Consider the following 25500-nt stretch of genomic DNA (forward strand, 5'->3'; position numbering starts at 1 on the left):
TGTCTGTCGTAAGTCTATGTTAAAGTATAGGAGTCGGTCAGTGGTAGCGCTATGTCTGTCGTAAGTCTATCTTAAAGCATAGGAGTTGGTCAGTGGTAGTGCAAAACCAAGTCACAAGACCAATCTGACCCCATCCACCCCCACCCCATCCCAATAATAAATGACTGGTCCCTTATGCATAAATTTCCATGAAGAATAAAGATGCTTAGAGTTTGGGACATATCGAAATAAAGAAGTGGTGCAGCTTAACTATTTTCCAGGTGTATATTAACTAACATGGGGTTTGCCTTACCTTCTGGGTATGTGGGCCCAGGATTGCAAAGGATCCCAAGATTATTTTCCTCTGTCTCCGCAATATCTGAAGAAGTGAATTGTTGAGTCTTCAACACACATCCAATTCAATCTTATGATCATTAGACACAAAATGAAGTAAAGTGTGGCTGTGTAGTGCTCATTAGTGTGAAAAATTGTCAGGTTTAACAAATCTCCATTCTATAAAAGTTTCATAAACATAATAATATGTTTACTCTTATAAGGTCGGGAATGTTTTTTGTCTGCCTTGGTGACGCCATGGTTCAAACTATGTCTGTCGTAAGTCTATGTTAAAGTATAGGAGTTGGTCAGTGGTAGAGCTATGTCTGTCGTAAGTCTACTTTAAAGTATAGGAGTTGGTCAGTGGTAGAGCTATGTCTGTCGTAAGTCTATGTTAAAGTATAGGAGTTGGTCAGTGGTAGAGCTATGTCTGTCGTAAGTCTATATTAAAGTATAGGAGTTGGTCAGTGGTAGAGCTATGTCTGTCGTAAGTCTATATTAAAGTATAGGAGTTGGTCAGTGGTAGCGCTATGTCTGTCGTAAGTCTATGTTAAAGTATAGGAGTTGGTCAGTGGTAGAGCTATGTCTGTCGTAAGTCTATCTTAAAGTATAGGAGTTGGTCAGTGGTAGAGCTATGTCTGTCGTAAGTCTATATTAAAGTATAGGAGTTGGTCAGTGGTAGCGCCATGTCTGTCATAAGTCTATGTGAAAGCATAGGAGTTGGTCAGTGGTAGTGCTATGTCTGTCGTAAGTCTATGTTAAAGTATAGGAGTCGGTCAGTGGTAGCGCTATGTCTGTCGTAAGTCTATGTAAAGCATAGGAGTTGGTCAGTGGTAGCGCTAAGTCTGTCGTAAGTCTATGTTAAAGTATAGGAGTTGGTAAGTGGTAGCGCTATGTCTGTCGTAAGTCTATGTTAAAGAATAGGAGTTGGTAAGTGGTAGCGCTATGTCTGTCGTAAGTCTATGTTAAAGTATAGGAGTTGGTAAGTGGTAGCGCTATGCTTGTCGTAAGTCTATGTTAAAGAATAGGAGTTGGTAAGTGGTAGCGCTATGTCTGTCGTATGTCTATGTTAAAGAATAGGAGTTGGTAAGTGGTAGCGCTATGTCTGTCGTAAGTCTATGTTAAAGCATAGGAGTTGGTCAGTGGTAGTGCAAAACCAAGTCACAAGACCAATCTGACCCCATCCACCCCCACCCCATCCCAATAATAAATGACTGGTCCCTTATGCATAAATTTCCATGAAGAATAAAGATGCTTAGAGTTTGGGACATATCGAAATAAAGAAGTGGTGCAGCTTAACTATTTTCCAGGTGTATATTAACTAACATGGAGTTTGCCTTACCTTCTGGGTATGTGGGCCCAGGATTGCAAGGGATCCCAAGATTATTTTCCTCTGTCTCCACAATATCTGAAGAAGTGAATTGTTGAGTCTTCAACACACATCCAATTCAATCTTATGATCATTAGACACAAAATGAAGTAAAGTGTGGCTGTGTAGTGCTCATTAGTGTGAAAAATTGTCAGGTTTAACAAATCTCCATTCTATAAAAGTTTCATAAACATAATAATATGTTTACTCTTAAAAGGTCGGGAATGTTTTTTGTCTGCCTTGGTGACGCCATGGTTCAAACTATGTCTGTCGTAAGTCTATGTTAAAGTATAGGAGTTGGTCAGTGGTAGAGCTATGTCTGTCGTAAGTCTATGTTAAAGTATAGGAGTTGGTCAGTGGTAGAGCTATGTCTGTCGTAAGTCTATATTAAAGTATAGGAGTTGGTCAGTGGTAGAGCTATGTCTGTCGTAAGTCTATATTAAAGTATAGGAGTTGGTCAGTGGTAGCGCTATGTCTGTCGTAAGTCTATGTTAAAGTATAGGAGTTGGTCAGTGGTAGAGCTATGTCTGTCGTAAGTCTATCTTAAAGTATAGGAGTTGGTCAGTGGTAGAGCTATGTCTGTCGTAAGTCTATATTAAAGTATAGGAGTTGGTCAGTGGTAGCGCTATGTCTGTCATAAGTCTATGTGAAAGCATAGGAGTTGGTCAGTGGTAGTGCTATGTCTGTCGTAAGTCTATGTTAAAGTATAGGAGTTGGTCAGTGGTAGCGCTATGTCTGTCATAAGTCTATGTGAAAGCATAGGAGTTGGTCAGTGGTAGCGCTATGTCTGTCGTAAGTCTATGTTAAAGCATAGGAGTTGGTCAGTGGTAGCGCTATGTCTGTCGTAAGTCTATGTTAAAGTATAGGAGTTGGTAAGTGGTAGCGCTATGTCTGTCGTAAGTCTATGTTAAAGAATAGGAGTTGGTAAGTGGTAGCGCTATGTCTGTCGTAAGTCTATGTTAAAGTATAGGAGTTGGTAAGTGGTAGCGCTATGCCTGTCGTAAGTCTATGTTAAAGAATAGGAGTTGGTAAGTGGTAGCGCTATGTCTGTCGTAAGTCTATGTTAAAGCATAGGAGTTGGTCAGTGGTAGTGCAAAACCAAGTCACAAGACCAATCTGACCCCATCCACCCCCACCCCATCCCAATAATAAATGACTGGTCCCTTATGCATAAATTTCCATGAAGAATAAAGATGCTTAGAGTTTGGGACATATCGAAATAAAGAAGTGGTGCAGCTTAACTATTTTCCAGGTGTATATTAACTAACTTGGAGTTTGCCTTACCTTCTGGGTATGTGGGCCCAGGATTGTAAGGGATCCCAAGATTATTTTCCTCTGTCTCCGCAATATCTGAAGAAGTGAATTGTTGAGTCTTCAACACACATCCAATTCAATCTTATGATCATTAGACACAAAATGAAGTAAAGTGTGGCTGTTTAGTGCTCATTAGTGTGAAAAATTGTCAGGTTTAACAAATCTCCATTCTATAAAAAGTTTCATAAACATAATAATATGTTTACTCTTATAAGGTCCAGAATATTTTCAGTCTGCCTTGGTGACGCCATGGTTCAAATTGAAATAAGTCATAAGCAACATAACAAAAAGAATTTTCTTAACATGTTTATCTTATCTCCATCAAAAAGAGTTGACCAAAATATTAGCTTCATCTCCAGTATTAGAATACATGTGACCTAACTCCATCACAAAGACCTGTGAAGATCTGGACTGGAATAGGTCTTCAGCAACCCTTGCTTGCCGAAAAAGGTGACAATGCTTGTAGTAAGAGGCAACTAACGGGATCGAGTGGTCAAGCTTGCTGACTAGGTTGATGCCCTTTATTTTGGTGGACAATTGTCATTTTTTTCAATCTCATTAAAATCAGATCTTAGTTCTCGCTACCGCTGAAGAAAGATCTGAGGACATCCCATTACGTCACGTCACGTCAGAACGACCTTTCGTTAATTTTGACCGACCAATGAAATTACTGACAAGAAATCGACATAAGCCAATCAGAAGGCAGCTTTCTCCAGCTTTACAACACTGGTTTCAAACTGGTGACGACTTTCGAAACATATTTTGACGTATTCTCGATTAAAAATGTTAAAACTGATAAGAAGAACGTTCTGGAATGTCTTATAGATAGAATACCCCGTGTTAAATATTTCGTGGTTGCATGATCAGAAAACACATTCCGACTGTCACTTTTACGATCTGGTAAGCGATGCTCTGATTGGTTGGATGAAAGGTCATTCAGACTTGACCAGTAATAGATGTCCTCAGATCTTTGTTTAGAGATAGCGAGAACTAAGATCTGATTTGAATGAGATTGCATTTTTTTCAACAGCAAGCAGCACAATTATTTTTTGTAAGCATTTTCTGTGATAAAATCTTTACGGTGAAATTCCAGAGTTATATCTGAGAATATCAAACTGTCGGTCCTTGACATCTTTCACAAGCTTGGAAGAAAGGAGCTTTCAATAACACCTGACCCACGAATATCCGGGGTAGAATAGGTCTTCAGCAACCCATGCTTGTCGTTAAAGGCGTCGTCATAAGAGGCGACTAACAGGATGGCTGACTTGGTTGATGCATGTCATCGATCCCAATTACGTGGATCAATGCTCATGATATCAATCACTGGATTGTCTGGTCCAGGCTCGATTATTTACAGACAGGCGTCATATAGCTTGAATATTGCTGAGTGCGGCGTTAAACAACAAACCAACCAACCAATCAATAACACCTACAATTCAATCCAGTCGGTGGACCTGACAAGACGTCAGATATAGTCTGTCTCCCACTGTCCGATAAATGATCTGAGGGAGGTTTTGGAGGCAGCACTACTCCTTCGTCTTCTCCTTCGTCTTCTCCTCCCTCTTCTCCATTGTCTGAAGACCCCTCCAAGATCTCGGCACTTGGTAAGTTCACTGTGCTTGGTCCATCAGACACGGGTGGCCTTGGAACTGTTGGTTCTGGGGTTCTGCGATACTGATCAACAGGTGGCGCTGTGCCTTGTGGATGGTAATACCAGTTTTCCAATGGAGGTTCTGTGAACATGAAACATGCAGAAAAACACAACTTTCCGATACGAAAATCAATGTAGATGAATGTTGCTGTGATTTCCAAAATATCAGGGACTTCAGGACAAATCTAGTATTAGCAACAGGGTTAGAAATTACTTGTATTTCAGTGCTGATCATAGTGGCAAGTAGGGATGCAACGAATACACTAAGAGGCGAATACAACTCCTATCACAAATACAGGGTAACAAATACGAATATTACTTCACGAATTCAATAACCAATCCGCAGTTGATGTATTATTTGTTATATTCAGTGAAACAATAACAAAAAAAATTATTTGATAGGTTTGTTAATTCTTAATATATTATACATTTATATACTGCACTTGTCCAGGTACTAGTATCTGGTCAAAAGTGACAATGACCAGTGACCACAATACTGTCAAATTAAATATTATAAGAGTGGTGTCTTTGAAGAAATCTAGGCATATAACATGTTCTCATTGATATCTTTAAGTACAGGGTATGTAAATGCACATGATTGCATATTCATAAATATTTGATTCTAGTGGCCACAAATAACGAATTCAGTTTATGAATGGATACGGTTTGATTCACCGAATACGCGAGTGAATTGTAACAGCCCTGTTGCCAAGGTTACAAGATGTTCCAGGGAACACTTCAAAATCATAGTTGATAATATCAATACCTTGTGTTATTTATTTTTATGAAGCCAGTGGAAAATGTTCATCTACACAAATATATGTGACAAACACATGGAGAAGATCAACATATCAACTAATAAACATTCATGGGATTCACCCGTGAAGATCCCGGGTAGAATAGGTCTTCAGCAACCCATGCTTGCCACAGGAGGCAACTATGCTTGTCGTAAGAGGCGACTAACGGGTTGGGTGGTCAGGCTCGCTGACTTGGTTGATGTCATCATATCCAAATTGTGTGGATCGATGCTCATGATGTCAATCACTGAATTATCTGGTCCAGACTCGATTATTACAGACCGCCGTCATAAAGCTGGAATATTGCGTAGTATGGCTTTAAACAACAAACGAACAAACAAAATCATGGGATTCAGAAGTTGAAAAGAGTATTATCCATCACTCAACAAAACAAGGGGGGGTTGTTGATTGTCAATACACTCAATTAGGTGATTAAGATGCAGCTTTTGGTATTGGTCTGAACGTACACACAATGCCATTTAGAAAGTGGTCAAATGTAACAAATGTTATAAGTGTTGTCCTAAATATGACATTTGTTACTTTCGGTATTGGGCTTTGAAGGACTGGATTATACCAGCATCTAGAGACTGAAGATGGCTGGTCGTTGTTGGACGCAGGAAGTTGACCTGGACATGTGACAACTCCTCAGGGACCACGTGGCTCGGGGCATTGTCTGACATAAACAGCACATGGTGGTAAGCTCTTCTCCATTTGTTAAAGCCGTTTTTATCCACTCCGCAAATATTACACCAGTCATCCATGCTTTTTTTTATTTAGCATCATATTCTACATAACGTATATGACGGACGTGTTTGAAACATCTTGGCTTACAAGATTTGCCATTTACAAAGGAGATAAGCTTCTCACTGTGAAGACCACGCCCCAGTCTGAGCTCGGGGGAAACAAGAATTGCAGTTACATCTGCTATCTGTCGTAGATCTCCTAAAGCCAAGAGATGCAATAGCGAAGGCCAAACTAACTCTATTTCTGAGAGATGGATAGCTACTCAAACGTATATAAACACAGCAGCCAAAGATATTAAATAAAATCATATCAATATACAAAAATTGAAATCTCAGACCGGAAGAAATGTATTCCCCTCCAAGGTGGGATACACAGCATTTAATCAAGATCACGTGGACCAGTCAGATCTCATCAGTCTGATATGATAATGAGTAATGTGTAAAAATATCCATTTATAGAGAGAAATGAGTTTCCTCAGGCCGGTCATTTAGAAAAGGAGTGAAACTCATTTCCAGTGAAACAAGTCTATTAGTCTATTATTACGAGTCTATTAGTCTATTATTACGAGTCTATTAGTCTATTATTACAAGTCTATTAAGAAAACTGGTATTATAAGCAGGAAATTGTAACATTTGTTCTGAGAAAGGTTGGTGGTGGCGTTATCACCAGTTTGGCATTGTTTCCAGGGAGTTTTAATGGTGGGAAAATCAGTTCTGGCAGCCTTATGTGTTATTACCAGAGCCATAATAACCAGGGCTGACTGTACATAAAAGTTGGTTGTTTTGTTGGTTTGTTGTTTAACGCCGCACTCAGCAATATTCCAGCTATATGACAGCGGTCTGTTAATAATCGAGTCTGGACCAGACAATCCAATGATTGAGATCATGAGCATCGTTCCACGCAATTGGGATACGATGACATGCATCAACCAAGTCAGCGAGCCTGACCACCCGATCCCGTTAGTCGCCTCTTACGACAAGCATAGTAGCCTTTTACGGCAAGCATGGGTTGCTGGTGACCTATTCTACCCCCGATCTTCACGGTCCTGTACATAAAAGAAATAACTTGTCATGTATCCCTCCCTCCCCCTCACCTCCGTGACTGTAGTATTTCTGTAAGAGCTCATCCACAGATAATCTCTCCTCTTGAGGATACTGTGTCATGTCTGATATCATGTCCCTCAGCGATGTTGGAATTACCATGTCACGGAGAATATCGTCCACAGGGAACTCTCCGATGGCAATCTGTAAGCCAGAGAAATATAAGGGTGTGGGCAGAAAGTAGGGCTGGGACGGGTAACTCGGGTACCAGGGTCGGGTGGGTACTGAGTAGGACCCGTTTACCCACAGGACTACCCGGACCCGTGGTTAGTCATGTGATATATTGTTTAATGACAGTCAACGTCAGTGAATGCATGACCTGATTGTTTGATGCATGTATCTAAATAGTTTTAGCTAGGGCTGCGGTAAAACAATTACTAATCAGACATTTTGTTCCCAACTCTTGAAGTATCACAGATAATTTGGGTTACATTAATTACATGTTAATACTTTAGATACAGGTATAATGCTATGGTTAAATTAGAATATTAAGGTGGGGGAGTGTTGTTAGATACTGTCAGGTAATACTATGGGAACAGGTTAGATTCCATCTTCCCGAGGCAAGAGAGTTAACTGACTTTAAAAGTCCAGTTTCCACCCTTGCCGAACTAGGCTGGAATTACTGGGCTCGATCGTAGCACCACCAGTGGCTATTACCAGTTATGTCCCTTCTAAGCCTCTCCTATGGACCAATCAGATTCCACCTCTCGCATCACTTGCGTTTGTTGCACACAAAATGGTGGCGCCGAGTCAGGACGATCTGATCGATAATCAAGATCTATATTGTGATAAAACGGGTCTTACATCGCGAAATGCATCAAATCACGTGAGCACCTTGATTAAAAACATGAAAAGATTTGGAAAATATCTGCTGACTACGAGTTGGCGGTGCACATGCTTTGCAAATCCTGCAATCGACCGAAATCTGCACGACAGTTTACGAACCTGATTTCGATTTCGGTGCGCGATTTTGATTGGACTATGCATAGACTCGTTAGTCCAGCCAAAATATAACTCCATAATACCAGCCTAGATAGGCAAGGGTGGAAACTGGACTTTTATAGTCAGTTAACTCTCTTGCCTCGCGAAGATGGTTAGATTCAGGGAAGCGTGACTGGGTACAGCTGATAGCTGTGGAGTTATTGGACTGACAATAAGCCGACCCCGTAGATAAGCCGAGGTATTAACTTGACCATTGAAATATGAACGAAAATGATATGACCCGAAGATAAGCCGAACCAAGAAGTGAAAGGTAAAAACACTGGGATGTCAGACTGCAAGACATGTGCCGGTACTCGCAGATATTCAATAATATAAGATGAAAAAAGTTGTAATTATATTGATAAAGTCATTATTATTGCTAATAAAGATTTAACAAGCCAGTCATCCACTCTCCTAATCTGGGAAGCTGATAGTTGTCTTTTCTTAATCTCATAATGATCGTTAGATGTTGCCATCAACAACGAAGCGCCATTTTGTGAATCGGTGTATATAGAATTATGATTGGGTAATGGTGGTCAGTTTAAATGGTTTCATCCCGATCGGTCAATTATATATGTAGCAGGGTAGTTAGTTACCTTTATTATATTATTGCTATTAACATCATTATTCATACATCGTCATCATCATCATCATCATCATCATCATCATGTTCATTGTTTGTCTTGTCTACAGTTGCATGTTAGTTAATTACTCTTAAGTACTTAACACACTTATTTTCCGTCTCTGAGAATCTCTCAGTATTTATATGCATACTTGTATATGTAATGTCATTCTTGTAATATTTGCATTTATAGTTATATTTTCCATTGCTAAAGTTAGCAAAATATTAAAACGATGCAAGATTTATCAAGTTCAAGGTCACATTCATTAATATCTCACTTTACCGAAATGCCCAAATTGTTAAAAAAAGGTCCAAATGATTTGCAGCCATGTTTGTGTACAGGACGACTGACACATGAGTGAGGCACCGACCAGTTGATACTTAGGGCAAGGGGTGGGGCAGATTTAAAAAATATATATGAAATATTGTGCGCCATGCAAATTGTGAATCATGACATTATTTAATTTCAGAATAAGTATATTTTTATTGAACTCCTAATGAAGCATAGTTATTGGTTTCCTTCAGTAGATGATGAATAAGAATATCATCACAGTTACATTCACTTATTAAACAATTCCAAATCTGAGGATGCAGCCAAACACACCTGATGTAGAATTCCAGGCAGGTAGATTTGTTGTCTGTCAGTTCCAAAATATGGTATTCTCCCCGACACAGCACTCAACATGGTACAACCGAGGCTGAACACATCAGTCTTGTAGTCATGATCTGAAAATATTGAACATTAGCAAAGGGTCGGAATCTTTTAATATTGAGCCAGACATTGAGAAAAAGCACAGTAAAGTTCGAACACAAAAGTCTTCTAAATATTTTTCTCTCCCGCGTGGAGGTATAAAACTGGATTTGACTTTCACTATTTTTCTTATTGTCTGCGTCATCATCCCATTCAACGTCGTTGTCTTCTTCAGGTTCAAAATATTCAGTCTCAGTTTTCGAGAAAAATGAAAAAACATTATCCATGGTTCAACGATACCTGCCTATTTTGAATCAAAGTACTCAAAAGGGGAAAATATTGAGCAAATACAAAATTATCAACAACCAAAGACACCCCAAAAGTCTGGTTTGATGCCACTTGTAGCAATATTCCAGCAATATCACGGCAGGGGATGTCAAAATGGGATTCACACATTGTACCCATGTGGAGAATCAAACCTGGGACTCTGGTGTGACGAGCTAACGCTTAAACCACTAGGCTACCCCATCTCACTCAGGGATGAGGACATGCCATACGTAAGAGGTGACTTACAGGATCCGGTGGTCAGGCTCGCTGACTTGGTCGATGCATGTCATCGATCTCAATTGCATGGGTCGATGCTCATGATGTCAATCACTGTATTGTCTGGTCCAGACTTGATTTGTTTACAGAATGCTGCATATACATAGCTGGAATATTGCTAAGTGCGGCGTTAAACAACAAACAAACAAACAAACAAACCATACTGTGTAAGACATAATATCCAACGATTTGATACAACGATATTTTTTAAAATCTTTAATGTTCCCCGAACATTGTGTGATTCCTTCTTATCCCACCTTATTCAAACAGTAAACACTTACGTTCGCCTCGTGCAACCTCAGGAGAGGAGTAGAGAGTTCCGAAAAAATCAGGTATAGAATCGTCGATCTTGCAGAGTGCACTACATCCAACTACATAGATCTGCAGGTCCTGTCTTGAAATCATGATGTGGTCAGCTGTGACAGCAACAACAACAACAACATGGTCAACAACTTACCAGGTCCACATGAACATTGAGGAGGGTTACCTGATGTGAAGTTAATGGGTGTCATGTGTGAATTTTACAAAGATGGCACAATTTATGGATAACAACTTCTTTATTTACTGTAAAGGCAACGTTCCGGTATAGACCCTTATTCCATTGTAAAGCGGGGGAACGGGTGGCCCAGTCATCTAAGGCGCCGCGATTCGCAGTGCAGAGTTGCATCCCTTGGGCACGCCAGAAACCTATGATTGTGGGTTCGAATCCAGGTTCGCCCCGATTAGGTTTCTAGGTTTGTCAGCACCATACCCGTTCTCGTGGGTTTCACCAAAGTGGTAAACGTCTGAGACCTGCATCACTTCAGGCTTTCCTCCCGCATTAAGCTGACACGCCGTGATATAACTGGAATAATGTTAAAAGCGGCGTTAAATCCAACTCACTCACCCATTGTCAAGCAAGGAAGTTGTTATACATAAATTGTGGACCGCCTCCGTGGTCTAGTGGTAGAGCATCCGCCCAGAGAGCGGAAGGTCCGGGGTTTGATCCCCAGCCATGTCATACCAAAAGATGTTAAGAGATGGTACTTGTTGTTAACCTGTCTGGTGCTCGGCATTAAGGGGCTATAACAAGGACTGGCCAGCTCAGAGTCAGTATACTGTGTCTGAGTGGGGTATTCATGTCTCAGTGTGCTAGCACTATAAATCGTCATCAGACTGGACTAGTACAAGCAGCCACACACACACACACACACACACACACACACACACACACACACACACATCTGCATGCACGTCATTATGTAAGTGTAATAATCTTGGACACAACGTTAAACCCCATTTCACCTCACCTCATAAATTATGTCTACTTTGTCATCCATCAACTTCTAAGTAATGCCTATCAAACAATTCATGTGAATCTTTCGTTTTAAATTTTGTCAAACATAATTCTTCTCCTGAATGAAGGTTAGTACTAAAAACAACAAATGTAAAGTCTATATATGTCAGATTTCTTGAACTATCATGTACATCCATATTCATTTATGTATTAATTACAGCGATTCTGTCACATGCTATAAAACTGGGATCCCTGACTACTGTGGTATTGGTTTCACCTTCTGTCACATGCTATAAAACTGGGATCCCTGACTACTGTGGTATTGGTTTCACCTTCTGTCACATGCTATAAAACTGGGATCCCTGACTACCGTGGTATTGGTTTCACCTTCTGTCACATGCTATAAAACTGGGATCCCTGACTACTGTGGTATTGGTTTCACCTTCTGTCACATGCTATAAAACTGGGATCCCTGACTACAGTGGTATTGGTTTCACCTTCTGTCACATGCTATAAAACTGGGATCCCTGACCACTGTGGTATTGGTTTCACCTTCTGTCACATGCTATAAAACTGGGATCCCTGACTACTGTGGTATTGGTTTCACCTTCTGTCACATGCTATAAAACTGGGATCCCTGACCACTGTGGTATTGGTTTCACCTTCTGTCACATGCTATAAAACTGGGATCCCTGACTACAGTGGTATTGGTTTCACCTTCTGTCACATGCTATAAAACTGGGATCCCTGACCACTGTGGTATTGGTTTCACCTTCTGTCACATGCTATAAAACTGGGATCCCTGACTACCGTGGTATTGGTTTCACCTTCTGTCACATGCTATAAAACTGGGATCCCTGACTACAGTGGTATTGGTTTCACCTTCTGTCACATGCTATAAAACTGGGATCCCTGACCACCATGGTATTGGTTTCACCTTCTGTCACACGCTATAAAACTGGGATCCCTGACTACCGTGGTATTGGTTTCACCTTCTGTCACATGCTATAAAACTGGGATCCCTGACCACCATGGTATTGGTTTCACCTTCTGTCACAAGCTATAAAACTGGTATCCCTAACCACCGTGGTATTTCTTTCACCATCTCTCACATGCTATAAAACTGGGATCCCTGACCACCGTGATATTGGTTTCACCTTCTGTCACATGCTATAAAACTGGGATCCCTGACTACCGTGGTATTGGTTTCACCTTCTGTCACATGCTATAAAACTGGGATCCCTGACTACAGTGGTATTGGTTTCACCTTCTGTCACATGCTATAAAACTGGGATCCCTGACCACTGTGGTATTGGTTTCATCTTCTGTCATATGCTATAAAACTGGGATTCCTGACCACCGTGGTATTGGTTTCACCTTCTGTCACATGCTATAAAACTGGGATCCCTGACCACCGTGGTATTGGTTTCACCTTCTGTCACATGCTATAAAACTGGGATCCCTGACTACCGTGGTATTGGTTTCACCTTCTGTCAAATGCTATAAAACTGGGATCCCTGACCACCGTGGTATTGGTTTCACCTTCTGTCACATGCTATAAAACTGGGATCCCTGACTACCGTGGTATTGGTTTCACCTTCTGTCACATGCTATAAAACTGGGATACCTGACCACCGTGGTATTGGTTTCACCTTCTGTCACATGCTATAAAACTGGGATCCCTGACCACTGTGGTATTGGTTTCACCTTCTGTCACATGCTATAAAACTGGGATCCCTGACAACCATGGTATTGGTTTCACCTTCTGTCACATGCTATAAAACTGGGATCCCTGACCACTGTGGTATTGGTTTCACCTTCTGTCACATGCTATAAAACTGGGATCCCTGACCACCGTGGTATTGGTTTCACCTTCTGTCACATGCTATAAAACTGGGATCCCTGACCACTGTGGTATTGGTTTCACCTTCTGTCACATGCTATAAAACTGGGATCCCTGACTACCGTGGAATTGGTTTCACCTTCTGTCACATGCTATAAAACTGGATCCCTGACCACCGTGGTATTGGTTTCACCTTCTGTCACATGCTATAAAACTGGGATCCCTGACCACTGTGGTATTGGTTTCACCTTCTGTCACATGCTATAAAACTGGGATCCCTGACTACCGTGGAATTGGTTTCACCTTCTGTCACATGCTATAAAACTGGATCCCTGACCACTGTGGTATTGGTTTCACCTTCTGTCACATGCTATAAAACTGGGATCCCTGACTACCGTGGTATTGGTTTCACCTTCTGTCACATGCTATAAAACTGGGATCCCTGACCACTGTGGTATTGGTTTCACCTTCTGTCACATGCTATAAAACTGGGATCCCTGACTACCATGGTATTGGTTTCACCTTCTGTCACATGCTATAAAACTGGGATCCCTGACTACCGTGGTATTGGTTTCACCTTCTGTCACATGCTATAAAACTGGGATCCCTGACCACCGTGGTATTGGTTTCACCTTCTGTCACATGCTATAAAACTGGGATCCCTGACCACCGTGGTATTTGTTTCACCTTCTGTCACATGCTATAAAACTGGGATCCCTGACCACTGTGGTATTGGTTTCACCTTCTGTCACATGCTATAAAACTGGGATCCCTGACTACCGTGGTATTGGTTTCACCTTCTGTCACATGCTATAAAACTGGGATCCCTGACCACTGTGGTATTGGTTTCACCTTCTGTCACATGCTATAAAACTGGGATCCCTGACTACCGTGGTATTGGTTTCACCTTCTGTCACATGCTATAAAACTGGGATCCCTGACTACAGTGGTATTGGTTTCACCTTCTGTCACATGCTATAAAACTGGGATCCCTGACCACTGTGGTATTGGTTTCACCTTCTGTCACACGCTATAAAACTGGGATCCCTGACTACCGTGGTATTGGTTTCACCTTCTGTCACATGCTATAAAACTGGGATCCCTAACTACCGTGGTATTGGTTTCACCTTCTGTCACATGCTATAAAACTGGGATCCCTGACCACCATGGTATTGGTTTCACCTTCTGTCACAAGCTATAAAACTGGGATCCCTGACCACCGTGGTATTTGTTTGACCATCTGTCACATGCTATAAAACTGGGATCCCTGACCACCGTGATATTGGTTTCACCTTCTGTCACATGCTATAAAACTGGGATCCCTGACTACCGTGGTATTGGTTTCACCTTCTGTCACATGCTATAAACCTGGGATCCCTGACTACAGTGGTATTGGTTTCACCTTCTGTCACATGCTATAAAACTGGGATCCCTGACCACTGTGGTATTGGTTTCACCTTCTGTCATATGCTATAAAACTGGGATCCCTGACTACCGTGGTATTGGTTTCACCTTCTGTCACATGCTATAAAACTGGGATCCCTGACCACCGTGGTATTGGTTTCACCTTCTGTCACATGCTATAAAACTGGGATCCCTGACTACCGTGGTATTGGTTTCACCTTCTGTCACATGCTATAAAACTGGGATCCCTGACTACCGTGGTATTGGTTTCACCTTCTGTCACATGCTATAAAACTGGGATCCCTGACCACTGTGGTATTGGTTTCACCTTCTGTCACATGCTATAAAACTGGGATCCCTGACAACCATGGTATTGGTTTCACCTTCTGTCACATGCTGTAAAACTGGGATCCCTGACTACCGTGGTATTGGTTTCACCTTCTGACACATGCTATAAAACTGGGATCCCTGACCACTGTGGTATTGGTTCCATCTTCTGTCACATGCTATAAAACTGGGATCCCTGACTACCGTGGTATTGGTTTCACCTTCTGTCACATGCTATAAAACTGGGATTCCTGACCACTGTGGTATTGGTTTCACCTTCTGTCACATGCTATAAAACTGGGATCCCTGACTACCGTGGTATTGGTTTCACCTTCTGTCACATGCTATAAAACTGGGATCCCTGACAACTGTGGTATTGGTTTCACCTTCTGTCACATGCTATAAAACTGGGATCCCTGACCACTGTGGTATTGGTTTCACCTTCTGTCACATGCTATAAAACTGGGATCCCTGACTACCGTGATATTGGTTTCACCTTCTGTCACATGCTATAAAACTGGGATCCCTGACTACCGTGGTATTGGTTTCACCTTCTGACACATGCTATAAAACTGGGATCCCTGACAACCATGGTATTGGTTTCACCTTCTGTCACATGCTATAAAACTGGGATCCCTGACCACTGTGGTATTGGTTTCACCTTCTGTCACATGCTATAAAACTGGGATCCCTGACTACCGTGGAATTGGTTTCACCTTCTGTCACATGCTATAAAACTGGGATCCCTGACCACTGTGGTATTGGTTTCACCTTCTGTCACATGCTATAAAACTGGGATCCCTGACCACCGTGGTATTGGTTTCACCTTCTGTCACATTCTATAAAACTGGGATCCCTGACAACCATGGTATTGGTTTCACCTTCTGTCACATGCTATAAAACTGGGATCCCTGACCACCATGGTATTGGTTTCACCTTCTGTCACATGCTATAAAACTGGGATCCCTGACTACCATGGTATTGGTTTCACCTTCTGTCACATGCTATAAAACTGGGATCCCTGACCACCATGGTATTGGTTTCACCTTCTGTCACATGCTATAAAACTGGGATCCCTGACTACCGTGGTATTGGTTTCACCTTCTGTCACAAGCTATAAAACTGGGATCCCTGACCACCGTGGTATTGGTTTCACCTTCTGTCACATGCTATAAAACTGGGATCCCTGACTACCGTGGTATTGGTTTCACCTTCTGTCACATGCTATAAAACTGGGATCCCTGACTACAGTGGTATTGGTTTCACCTTCTGTCACATGCTATAAAACTGGGATCCCTGACCCCTGTGGTATTTGTTTCACCATCTGTCACATGCTATAAAACTGGGATCCCTGACCACCGTGGTATTGGTTTCACCTTCTGTCACATGCTATAAAACTGGGATCCCTGACTACCATGGTATTGGTTTCACCTACTGTCACATGCTATAAAACTGGGATCCCTGACCACCGTGGAATTGGTTTCACCTTCTGTCACATGCTATAAAACTGGGATCCCTGACTACTGTGGTATTGGTTTCACCTTCTGTCACATGCTATAAAACTGGGATCCCTGACCACTGTGGTATTGGTTTCACCTTCTGTCACATGCTATAAAACTGGGATCCCTGACTACCGTGGTATTGGTTTCACCTTCTGTCACATGCTATAAAACTGGGATCCCTGACCACTGTGGTATTGGTTTCACCTTCTGTCACATGCTATAAAACTGGGATCCCTGACTACCGTGGTATTGGTTTCACCTTCTGTCACATGCTATAAAACTGGGATCCCTGACTACCGTGGTATTGGTTTCACCTTCTGTCACATGCTATAAACCTGGGATCCCTGACTACCGTGGTATTGGTTTCACCTTCTGTCACATGCTATAAAACTGGGATCCCTGACTACAGTGGTATTGGTTTCACCTTCTGTCACATGCTATAAAACTGGGATCCCTGACCCCTGTGGTATTTGTTTCACCATCTGTCACATGCTATAAAACTGGGATCCCTGACCACCGTGGTATTGGTTTCACCTTCTGTCACATGCTATAAAACTGGGATCCCTGACTACCATGGTATTGGTTTCACCTTCTGTCACATGCTATAAAACTGGGATCCCTGACCACCGTGGAATTGGTTTCACCTTCTGTCACATGCTATAAAACTGGGATCCCTGACTACTGTGGTATTGGTTTCACCTTCTGTCACATGCTATAAAACTGGGATCCCTGACCACTGTGGTATTGGTTTCACCTTCTGTCACATGCTATAAAACTGGGATCCCTGACTACCGTGGTATTGGTTTCACCTTCTGTCACATGCTATAAAACTGGGATCCCTGACCACTGTGGTATTGGTTTCACCTTCTGTCACATGCTATAAAACTGGGATCCCTGACTACCGTGGTATTGGTTTCACCTTCTGTCACATGCTATAAAACTGGGATCCCTGACTACCGTGGTATTGGTTTCACCTTCTGTCACATGCTATAAAACTGGGATCCATGACCACCGTGGTATTGGTTTCACCTTCTGTCACATGCTATAAAACTGGGACCCCTGACCACTGTGGTTTTGGTTTCACCTTCTGTCACATGCTATAAAACTGGGATCCCTGACTACCGTGGTATTGGTTTCACCTTCTGTAACCAGGTTTTTGTAGCACAATAAAAACATTAACTACAAAAAATAATATAAACATGAGCATTGAAGTCTAGACAGCAACTATCAAAGATTTCTGAACCCCATTCTAGTGTTTGAGCACAGATGAACGGCTTTATACATACGGTCGATATTTCGATGAAGAATCCTCTTGTTGTGTATGTTCTTCAAGAACAGCAACAGCCTGTAGTTTAACAGATTCACTTCTAGGTCCGTCAGTCGTTGTCGTGTTTTAAGCAGCTCTGTCAGTGTTACACCTATAAATAGAATATCATGAATTATACAGTAGAACCCTGTTTATCTCATCTTCCTGAGGCCAGGGAATTAACTGACTATAAAAGTCCAGTTTCCACCCTTGCTGAACTAGGCTGGTAGTATGGAGTTATATCTGGGTCAACTTACGGGTCTATACATTTTCTAATCAAAATCAAGTAACCAAATCGACACTCGGGTCAGAAAAACAACATTGCGATTGCCAGATGATTTTAGTTGACAGCAGGATTTGCAGAGCATTTGTCCCCTCAAGTGGGCATTGACAGATGTTTTAACAATTTTTTATGTTTTTACTCAAGGAGCTCAAGTGATTTGATGGACTTCGCGGGGTGAGACCCATTTTATTATAATAAAGATCTTGATTATTTATCTAATTGTTTTGACTGGGCTGCCATTTTGTTTGAAAATGCAAGTGATATGAGAGGTGGAATCTGAATATACAGGAGGAACATAGAAGGGACATAATTCACAGCCGCAACTGCTGGCACTGCGACTGAGCCACTAAATTCAAGTTCGGCAAGGATGGAAACTGGACTTTTACAGGACTTGCCTCAGGGAGATGGGGTTCTCTGGGCTGATACTTGTCCCTGAATTTGAGAAATAATTGCTGTTGTATCGTCAATTGTAGGTTTCAAATCAAAATAACCACCTCTCACTGAAACAGCTGATTTGACAACTGCATCAGTGCACCTAAAGGCTCTGAATTGGATTTCTTCTACGTCTATCTCCTGGTGGCCCAGTCGTCTAAGGCGCCGCGATTCACTGTGCAGAGTTGTGTCCCTTGGGTTAACCAGAAACCTATGATTGTGGGCTCGAATCCCGGTTTGCCCCGATTATGTTTCTAGGTTTGTCAGCACCATACCCATGCTCGTGGGTTTCACCGAAGTGGTAAATGTCTGAGACCTGCATCACTTCGGGCTTTCCTCCCACATTAAGCTGACACGCCGTGATATAACTGGAATACTGTTAAAAGCGGCGTTAAACCCAACTCACTCACTCACTCCTAATTATTAAGGGTGTGAGGTATTACCAGTATATCAGTAAACTGAGGTTCATGCTTTCCGGGATATGTATCACGATATCACTTTTCATATTTGATATATCAGGTAATAACAAATTGGGATTTTGTTCATGATATAAAAACTTGCCAAAAGCCTCTGCTGCCAAGGAGCGAACATTTGGGGCCCCAGGATGGCTGTGTATTTTTTGAATGAGTAAGCATCTTGTTTTGTTCTATTTATGAACTTCAATTCATACCTTAATATATCAGATTGCTTCTGAATGAAAGATTTAGAATTATAAAATATATCGCAATATGTATCACAATACGTCCTTGTGCATTGCAAAATATTGTGATACACTTTAAACCTCCAATACCCATCCGTACTAATCATGAGAAACCTATGTCTGCATAATATTCACTGTACAGATTGTGTTCATCAACATACCATTAAAACATTTCTGCAAAATTTGGACCGTACAGTGGTTCCAGATGACGCCAATGATCTCAGTCATAGTGCCACATCCACTGGTAATTGCCAGTTCCACTTCAGCTCTCTTGAAGTCAGCCCGGGAATACTGAAACACATGGTTAATATCTACCTTCAACTTCAGAGAATAACCAGTCTTGGTTATCCACAGAAACAGATTCCATTGGGTACAAAAGTCAGACTACTGGTGAAACTCAGTGATGATACCAGGTGAGTCTAAACAGGTTAAGCCTGCCTGAGTGCTCGCCCCCATCACGATCACGTGATGGACCAGAAAATCCAATGACACCATAAAATGGCTCTGTAGGTAACCAAACATACTTTAGGCTAAAAAACCTAATAGTCTTGGTTCTCAGGCACCGCCCGCATCATCATAAAGTCTGCCGCATGTTTTGTTTTTATTTAAATTTAAATTTAAAAAAAAAATCTTTAAATATTCCGCGTTTCAAACACACGACCCTGGCAGAGAAATGAAAATTATTGTAACCAGAATTTGGTTACATGCTAGCTTGAACTTAAAAAAAACACACAAAAAACAAAAAAAACGCCCCCCCACCCGCACTATATTTTTAAAAGCCATTGCCTGCGAACCAATTCTTTTGTTTTTTTAAGCCTTACAGGTGAATTTGAGATAACTAAAACAATAGTTTTGTTACAAATGGTAAATAATTGTTAGGTACTGATGATTTTGACGAAATATGAAGCAGATAACATAAAAACAGGTAGGGTAGGGAATATGTTTTCAGCCATACGTTCCTGCCCCAAGAGGCGACTAATGGGATCGGGTGGTCAGGGTCGCTGACTTGGTTTAATGCATGACATCGTATCCTAATTTCATAGATCGATGCTCATGAAGTAAATCATTGGATTGTCTGGTCTAGACTTGATTTATATTATAAAGCTGGAATACTGCTGAATGTGGCATTAAAAAACAAACAATCAATCAAACAAACTGACACGTTACAAAGAGTGAGTGAGTGAGTTGTGTTTAACGCCGCTTTTAACAGTATTCTGGTCGTATCACGGCGTGTCAGCTTAATGTGGGAGGAAAGCCCGAAGTGTTGCAGGTCTCCGACGTTTACCACTTCGGTGAAACCCACGAGCATGGGTATGTTGCTGACAAACCTAGAAACATAATCGGGGCGAACCGGGATTCGAACCCACAATCATAGGTTTCTGGCGTGCCGAAGGGACGCAACTCTGCACAGCGAATCGCAGCGCCTTAGACGACTGGGCAACCCGTGCCCCCCGTTACAAAGAAGTATGTGGGGGTGACATTATAATCTATTTTATGGCTACCATCCGACTCTTTGTAACTTGAGGAGGCACGAGTGGCCCAGTAGTCGTTGGCCTAAGGTGCCACAATTTGCTGTGTTGCATTTGAGGGCATGAGTTCGAATCCTTGTTAGCCCCGATTATGTTTCTTGGTTTGTAAGCAACATACCCATGCTCGTGGGTTTCACCGAAGTGGTAAACGTCGGAGACCTGCAACACTTCGGGCTTTCCTCCCACATTAAGCTGACACGCCGTGATACGACCAGAATACTGTTTGTTTCCTCCATCATCAAGCTGATGCACCGTCATATAAATAGAACACTGTTAAAAGCTGCATTTAACTGAACTCTCTCACTCACGCTAATAAATTTGAATTTGGACATTACAAGAATCTTCAACGATTTATGGTAGCAGACGTAGCATGATCCTTAAATTACATATTTACACATGCATAACTGCCTATGTAGAGAGCAAAATTTACATGATTTTCATGATTGCCATGGTTACCACAATAGAACATGTTGCTCAAGGTCAAAGGTTGAAACTGTATCACAGCAAAAATTAAACATGTTATGAAGAAAAACGACAGCATATCAAACATAATTATAACAAGTTCAGTGAGTGAGTGAGTGAGTAGGGTTTTACGCCGCTTTTAGCAATATTCTAGCAAAATCACGGCGGGGACACCAGAAATGGGCTTCGCACATTGTACCCATGTCGGGAATCGAACCCGGGTCTTCGGCGTCACGAGCGAACGCTTTAACCACTAGGCTACCCAACCGCCCCCAACAAGTTCAGAACTAGTTTGTCAAATTAGTGCCATAGTGCTGTAGCTCACCTGAATATATAGTCAACAGTTTAAAATGTTAACAAACACAGATACTTAAAAAGTAATAGGTAACCTAGCTTCACAATGAAATCACAGTATGTTTATCTCCTAAATACACCCAAAACATTACATATGTTGACAAGTGGAGCTTCTCTACAAACTACACATGTACTGTGTCATTGCCATAAATAGGTCGTTCACTACAGCCGTTAATAATCAGATTTGGACCTCTTGAAAAAATCAGGGTGTCATCATTGATGATAACAAGCATGTCATTGGTTACCTGAAGGCGAAGATATTTACGACAAAGAACAGACGATGCAAGACATTGAGATTGGTCTTAGGACTGCATCATATTTTGTTTTTCTAATCCCCCTGACCCCACATACCCCAACCCACCTCAATATTGATGTAACATGTTTTCATGTCCCCCCTCCCCGTAATAACTGACTAATTCCTAAATAATATTCACATTTATAACCTTTTTTATTTGAAACAATGAACTGTGTCATTTTGTGTCCTTCATCAATGCGGGGGCGGTCGGGTAGCCTAGTGGTTAAAGCGTTAGCTCGTCACGCCGAAGACCCGGGTTTGATTCCTGACATGGGTACAATGTGTGAAGCCCATTTCTGGTGTTCCCCGCCGTGATATTGCTGGAATATTGCTAAAAGCGGCGTAAAACCATACTCACTCACTCACTTTCATCAATGCATCCCAGATTCCAGACTGGAAATCAATATTGACACAGCAGTACATATAAAAGGTTAACAGTTGAAGGTTCAATTGTAAATATCACATTAAACAGAGAAAAATATCATTACATAATGAAAATTATCACACCAAATAATTATCAAATTTCAAAATGATACATGCAGAAATGGCTGACTTATGGGAAAAACTGGTCCTTTCAGTATGTCATTCTCAGTATGTTTCCAAATTGATCTGATTTCACAAACATGAAAAGGGTGTTGGATAACACACCAACCTACCTGTTTGGAGATTATTGTGTGGTTGTCCAATGTTCTCCTCGTCACTGCATTTCGACGACCCAATCTTTCACTACCGTGATAAGGCAAGTTGAAGTTTTCAACTCCAGGTGGTATTACAGTTTGATTCTGTAAAAATAAAAACAAAAATCAAATCAATAAGACTTCAGACATAAGACACAAGGTTAGGTATGGTGTGGAACAACTACTGCCAGTGTACATGTATCGTGGAAAAATGTCCTAGTAAAACCTGTTCCATGAGTGAGTGAGTGAGTATGGTTTTACGCAATATTCCAGCAATATGACAGTGGGGGACACCAGAAATGGGCTTCACACATTGTACCCATGTTGGGAATTGAACCCAGGTCTTCGGCATGACGACCTAAAGCTTTAACCACTCGGCCACCCGACCGCCCCCTGTTCCAGATATTAACAGATAGTAACAAAGGAAGAATTTCACTACAGAAAATGATATTCTATTCATGCTCCGTATCAAATTGCAGCACTTCACAAACTGTACTTACATCACTGATGGTTCACAAAACTGCACGTGATCAACATTTTAGCAAAGATGTATCGGTGAATCGTTTCTGCCTTATAACAAAATGTCCATACATACAATGATCAACCATGTTCATTTGTTGCCCCATATCACAATCCAGAACTTAAAACAAGGATCAGTACCTTTCCCAGTACATGAGGGTCCAGACTGATACCTATCACAGTGCTTGACCAGTCCAGACTGTCACCTATCACAGTACGTGGATCGGTTCAGACTGTTACCTATCACAGTATGTGTGACCGGTCCAGACTATCACCTATCACAGTACGTGCATCGGTTCAGACTGTCACCTATCACAGTATGTGTGACCGGTCCAGACTGTTACCTATCACAGTATGTGTGACCAGTCCAGACTGTTACCTATCACAGTACGTGGACCGGTTCAGACAGTTACCTATCACAGTATGTTTGACCGGTCCAGACTGTCACCTATCACAGTATGTGGACCGGTTCAGACTGTCATCTATCACAGTATGTTTGACCGGTCCAGACTGTCCCCTATCACAGTACGTGGACCGGTCCAGACTGTCCCCTATCACAGTACGTGGACCGGTTCAGACTGTCACCTATCACAGTACGTGGACCGGTCCAGACTGTTACCTATCACAGTATGCGTGACCGGTCCAGACTGTCACCTATCACAGTATGTGTGACCAGTCCAGACTGTCACCTATCACAGTACGTGGACCGGTTCAGACTGTCACCTATCACAGTACGTGGACCGGTCCAGGCTGTCACCTATCACAGTACGTGGACCGGTTCAGACTGTCACCTATCACAGTATGTGTGACCGGTCCAGACTGTTACCTATCACAGTATGTGTGACCGGTCCAGACAGTTACCTATCACAGTATGTTTGACCGGTCCAGACTGTCACCTATCACAGTATGTGTGACCGGTCCAGACTGTTACCTATCACAGTACGTGGACCGGTTCAGACAGTTACCTATCACAGTATGTGTGACCGGTCCAGACTGTCACCTATCACAGTATGTGTGACCGGTCCAGACTGTCACCTATCACAGTACGTGGACCGGTTCAGACTGTCATCTATCACAGTATGTTTGACCGGTCCAGACTGTCCCCTATCACAGTACGTGGACCGGTTCAGACTGTCATCTATCACAGTAAGTGGACCGGTTCAGACTGTCACCTATCACAGTACGTGGACCGGTCCAGACTGTTACCTATCACAGTATGCGTGACCGGTCCAGACTGTCACCTATCACAGTATGTGTGACCAGTCCAGACTGTCACCTATCACAGTACGTGGACCGGTTCAGACTGTCACCTATCACAGTACGTGGACCGGTCCAGGCTGTCACCTATCACAGTACGTGGACCGGTTCAGACTGTCACCTATTACAGAACGTGTGACCGGTTCAGACTGTTTCCTATCACAGTACGTGGACCAGTTCAGACTGTCACCTATCACAGAACGTGTGACCGGTTCAGACTGTTTCCTATCACAGTACGTGGACCGGTCCAGACTGTCACCTATCACAGTACGTGGACCGGTTCAGACAGTTACCTATCACAGTATGTGTGACCGGTCCAGACTGTCACCTATCACAGTATGTGTGACCGGTCCAGGCTGTCACCTATCACAGTACGTGGACCGGTTCAGACAGTTACCTATCACAGTATGTGTGATCGGTCCAGACTGTCACCTATCACAGTATGTGTGACCGGTCCAGACTGTCACCTATCACAGTACGTGGACCGGTCCAGACTGTCACCTATCACAGTATGTGTAACCGGTCCAGACTGTCACTTATCACAGTACGTGGACCGGTTCAGACTGTCACCTATCACAGTATGTGTGACCCGTTCAGACTGTCACCTATCACAGTACGTGGACCAGTTCAGACTGTTACCTATCACAGTATGTGTGACCGGTCCAGACTGTCACCTATCACAGTATGTGGACCGGTTCAGACTGTCATCTATCACAGTATGTTTGACCGGTCCAGACTGTCCCCTATCACAGTACGTGGACCGGTTCAGACTGTCATCTATCACAGTACGTGGACCAGTTCAGACTGTCACCTATCACAGTACGTGGACCGGTCCAGACTGTCACCTATCACAGTATGTGTGACCAGTCCAGACTGTCACCTATCACAGTACGTGGACCGGTTCAGACTGTCACCTATCACAGAACGTGTGACCGGTTCAGACTGTTTCCTATCACAGTACGTGGACCGGTTCAGACTGTCACCTATCACAGTATGTGTGACCCGTTCAGACTGTCACCTATCACAGTACGTGGACCAGTTCAGACTGTTACCTATCACAGTATGTGTGACCGGTCCAGACTGTCACCTATCACAGTATGTGGACCGGTTCAGACTGTCATCTATCACAGTATGTTTGACTGGTCCAGAC

The 25500-nt window shown here is 42.3% G+C and overlaps 1 protein-coding gene across 1 annotated transcript in view; it reads right to left on the reverse strand.

Annotated features, from left to right (window-relative positions):
* LOC124151170 overlaps positions 1-25500 on the reverse strand; it is a 43440-nt gene that overhangs the window by 12214 nt on the left and 5726 nt on the right. The window contains exons 4-13 of the mRNA XM_048382998.1: positions 22554-22679; positions 19419-19548; positions 17823-17954; positions 10466-10600; positions 9495-9616; positions 7281-7431; positions 4429-4728; positions 2966-3031; positions 1655-1720; positions 293-358 (exon numbers count right to left, since the gene is read on the reverse strand). Of these exons, the coding sequence (XP_048238955.1) occupies positions 293-358; positions 1655-1720; positions 2966-3031; positions 4429-4728; positions 7281-7431; positions 9495-9616; positions 10466-10600; positions 17823-17954; positions 19419-19548; positions 22554-22679 (1294 nt within the window). The remainder of the gene's footprint in view (positions 1-292; positions 359-1654; positions 1721-2965; positions 3032-4428; positions 4729-7280; positions 7432-9494; positions 9617-10465; positions 10601-17822; positions 17955-19418; positions 19549-22553; positions 22680-25500) is intronic.

The sequence above is a fragment of the Haliotis rufescens genome, unplaced genomic scaffold, assembly GCF_023055435.1.
Source record: "Haliotis rufescens isolate VD_foot unplaced genomic scaffold, xgHalRufe1.0.p SCAF_43, whole genome shotgun sequence".
Lineage (NCBI taxonomy): Eukaryota > Metazoa > Mollusca > Gastropoda > Lepetellida > Haliotidae > Haliotis > Haliotis rufescens.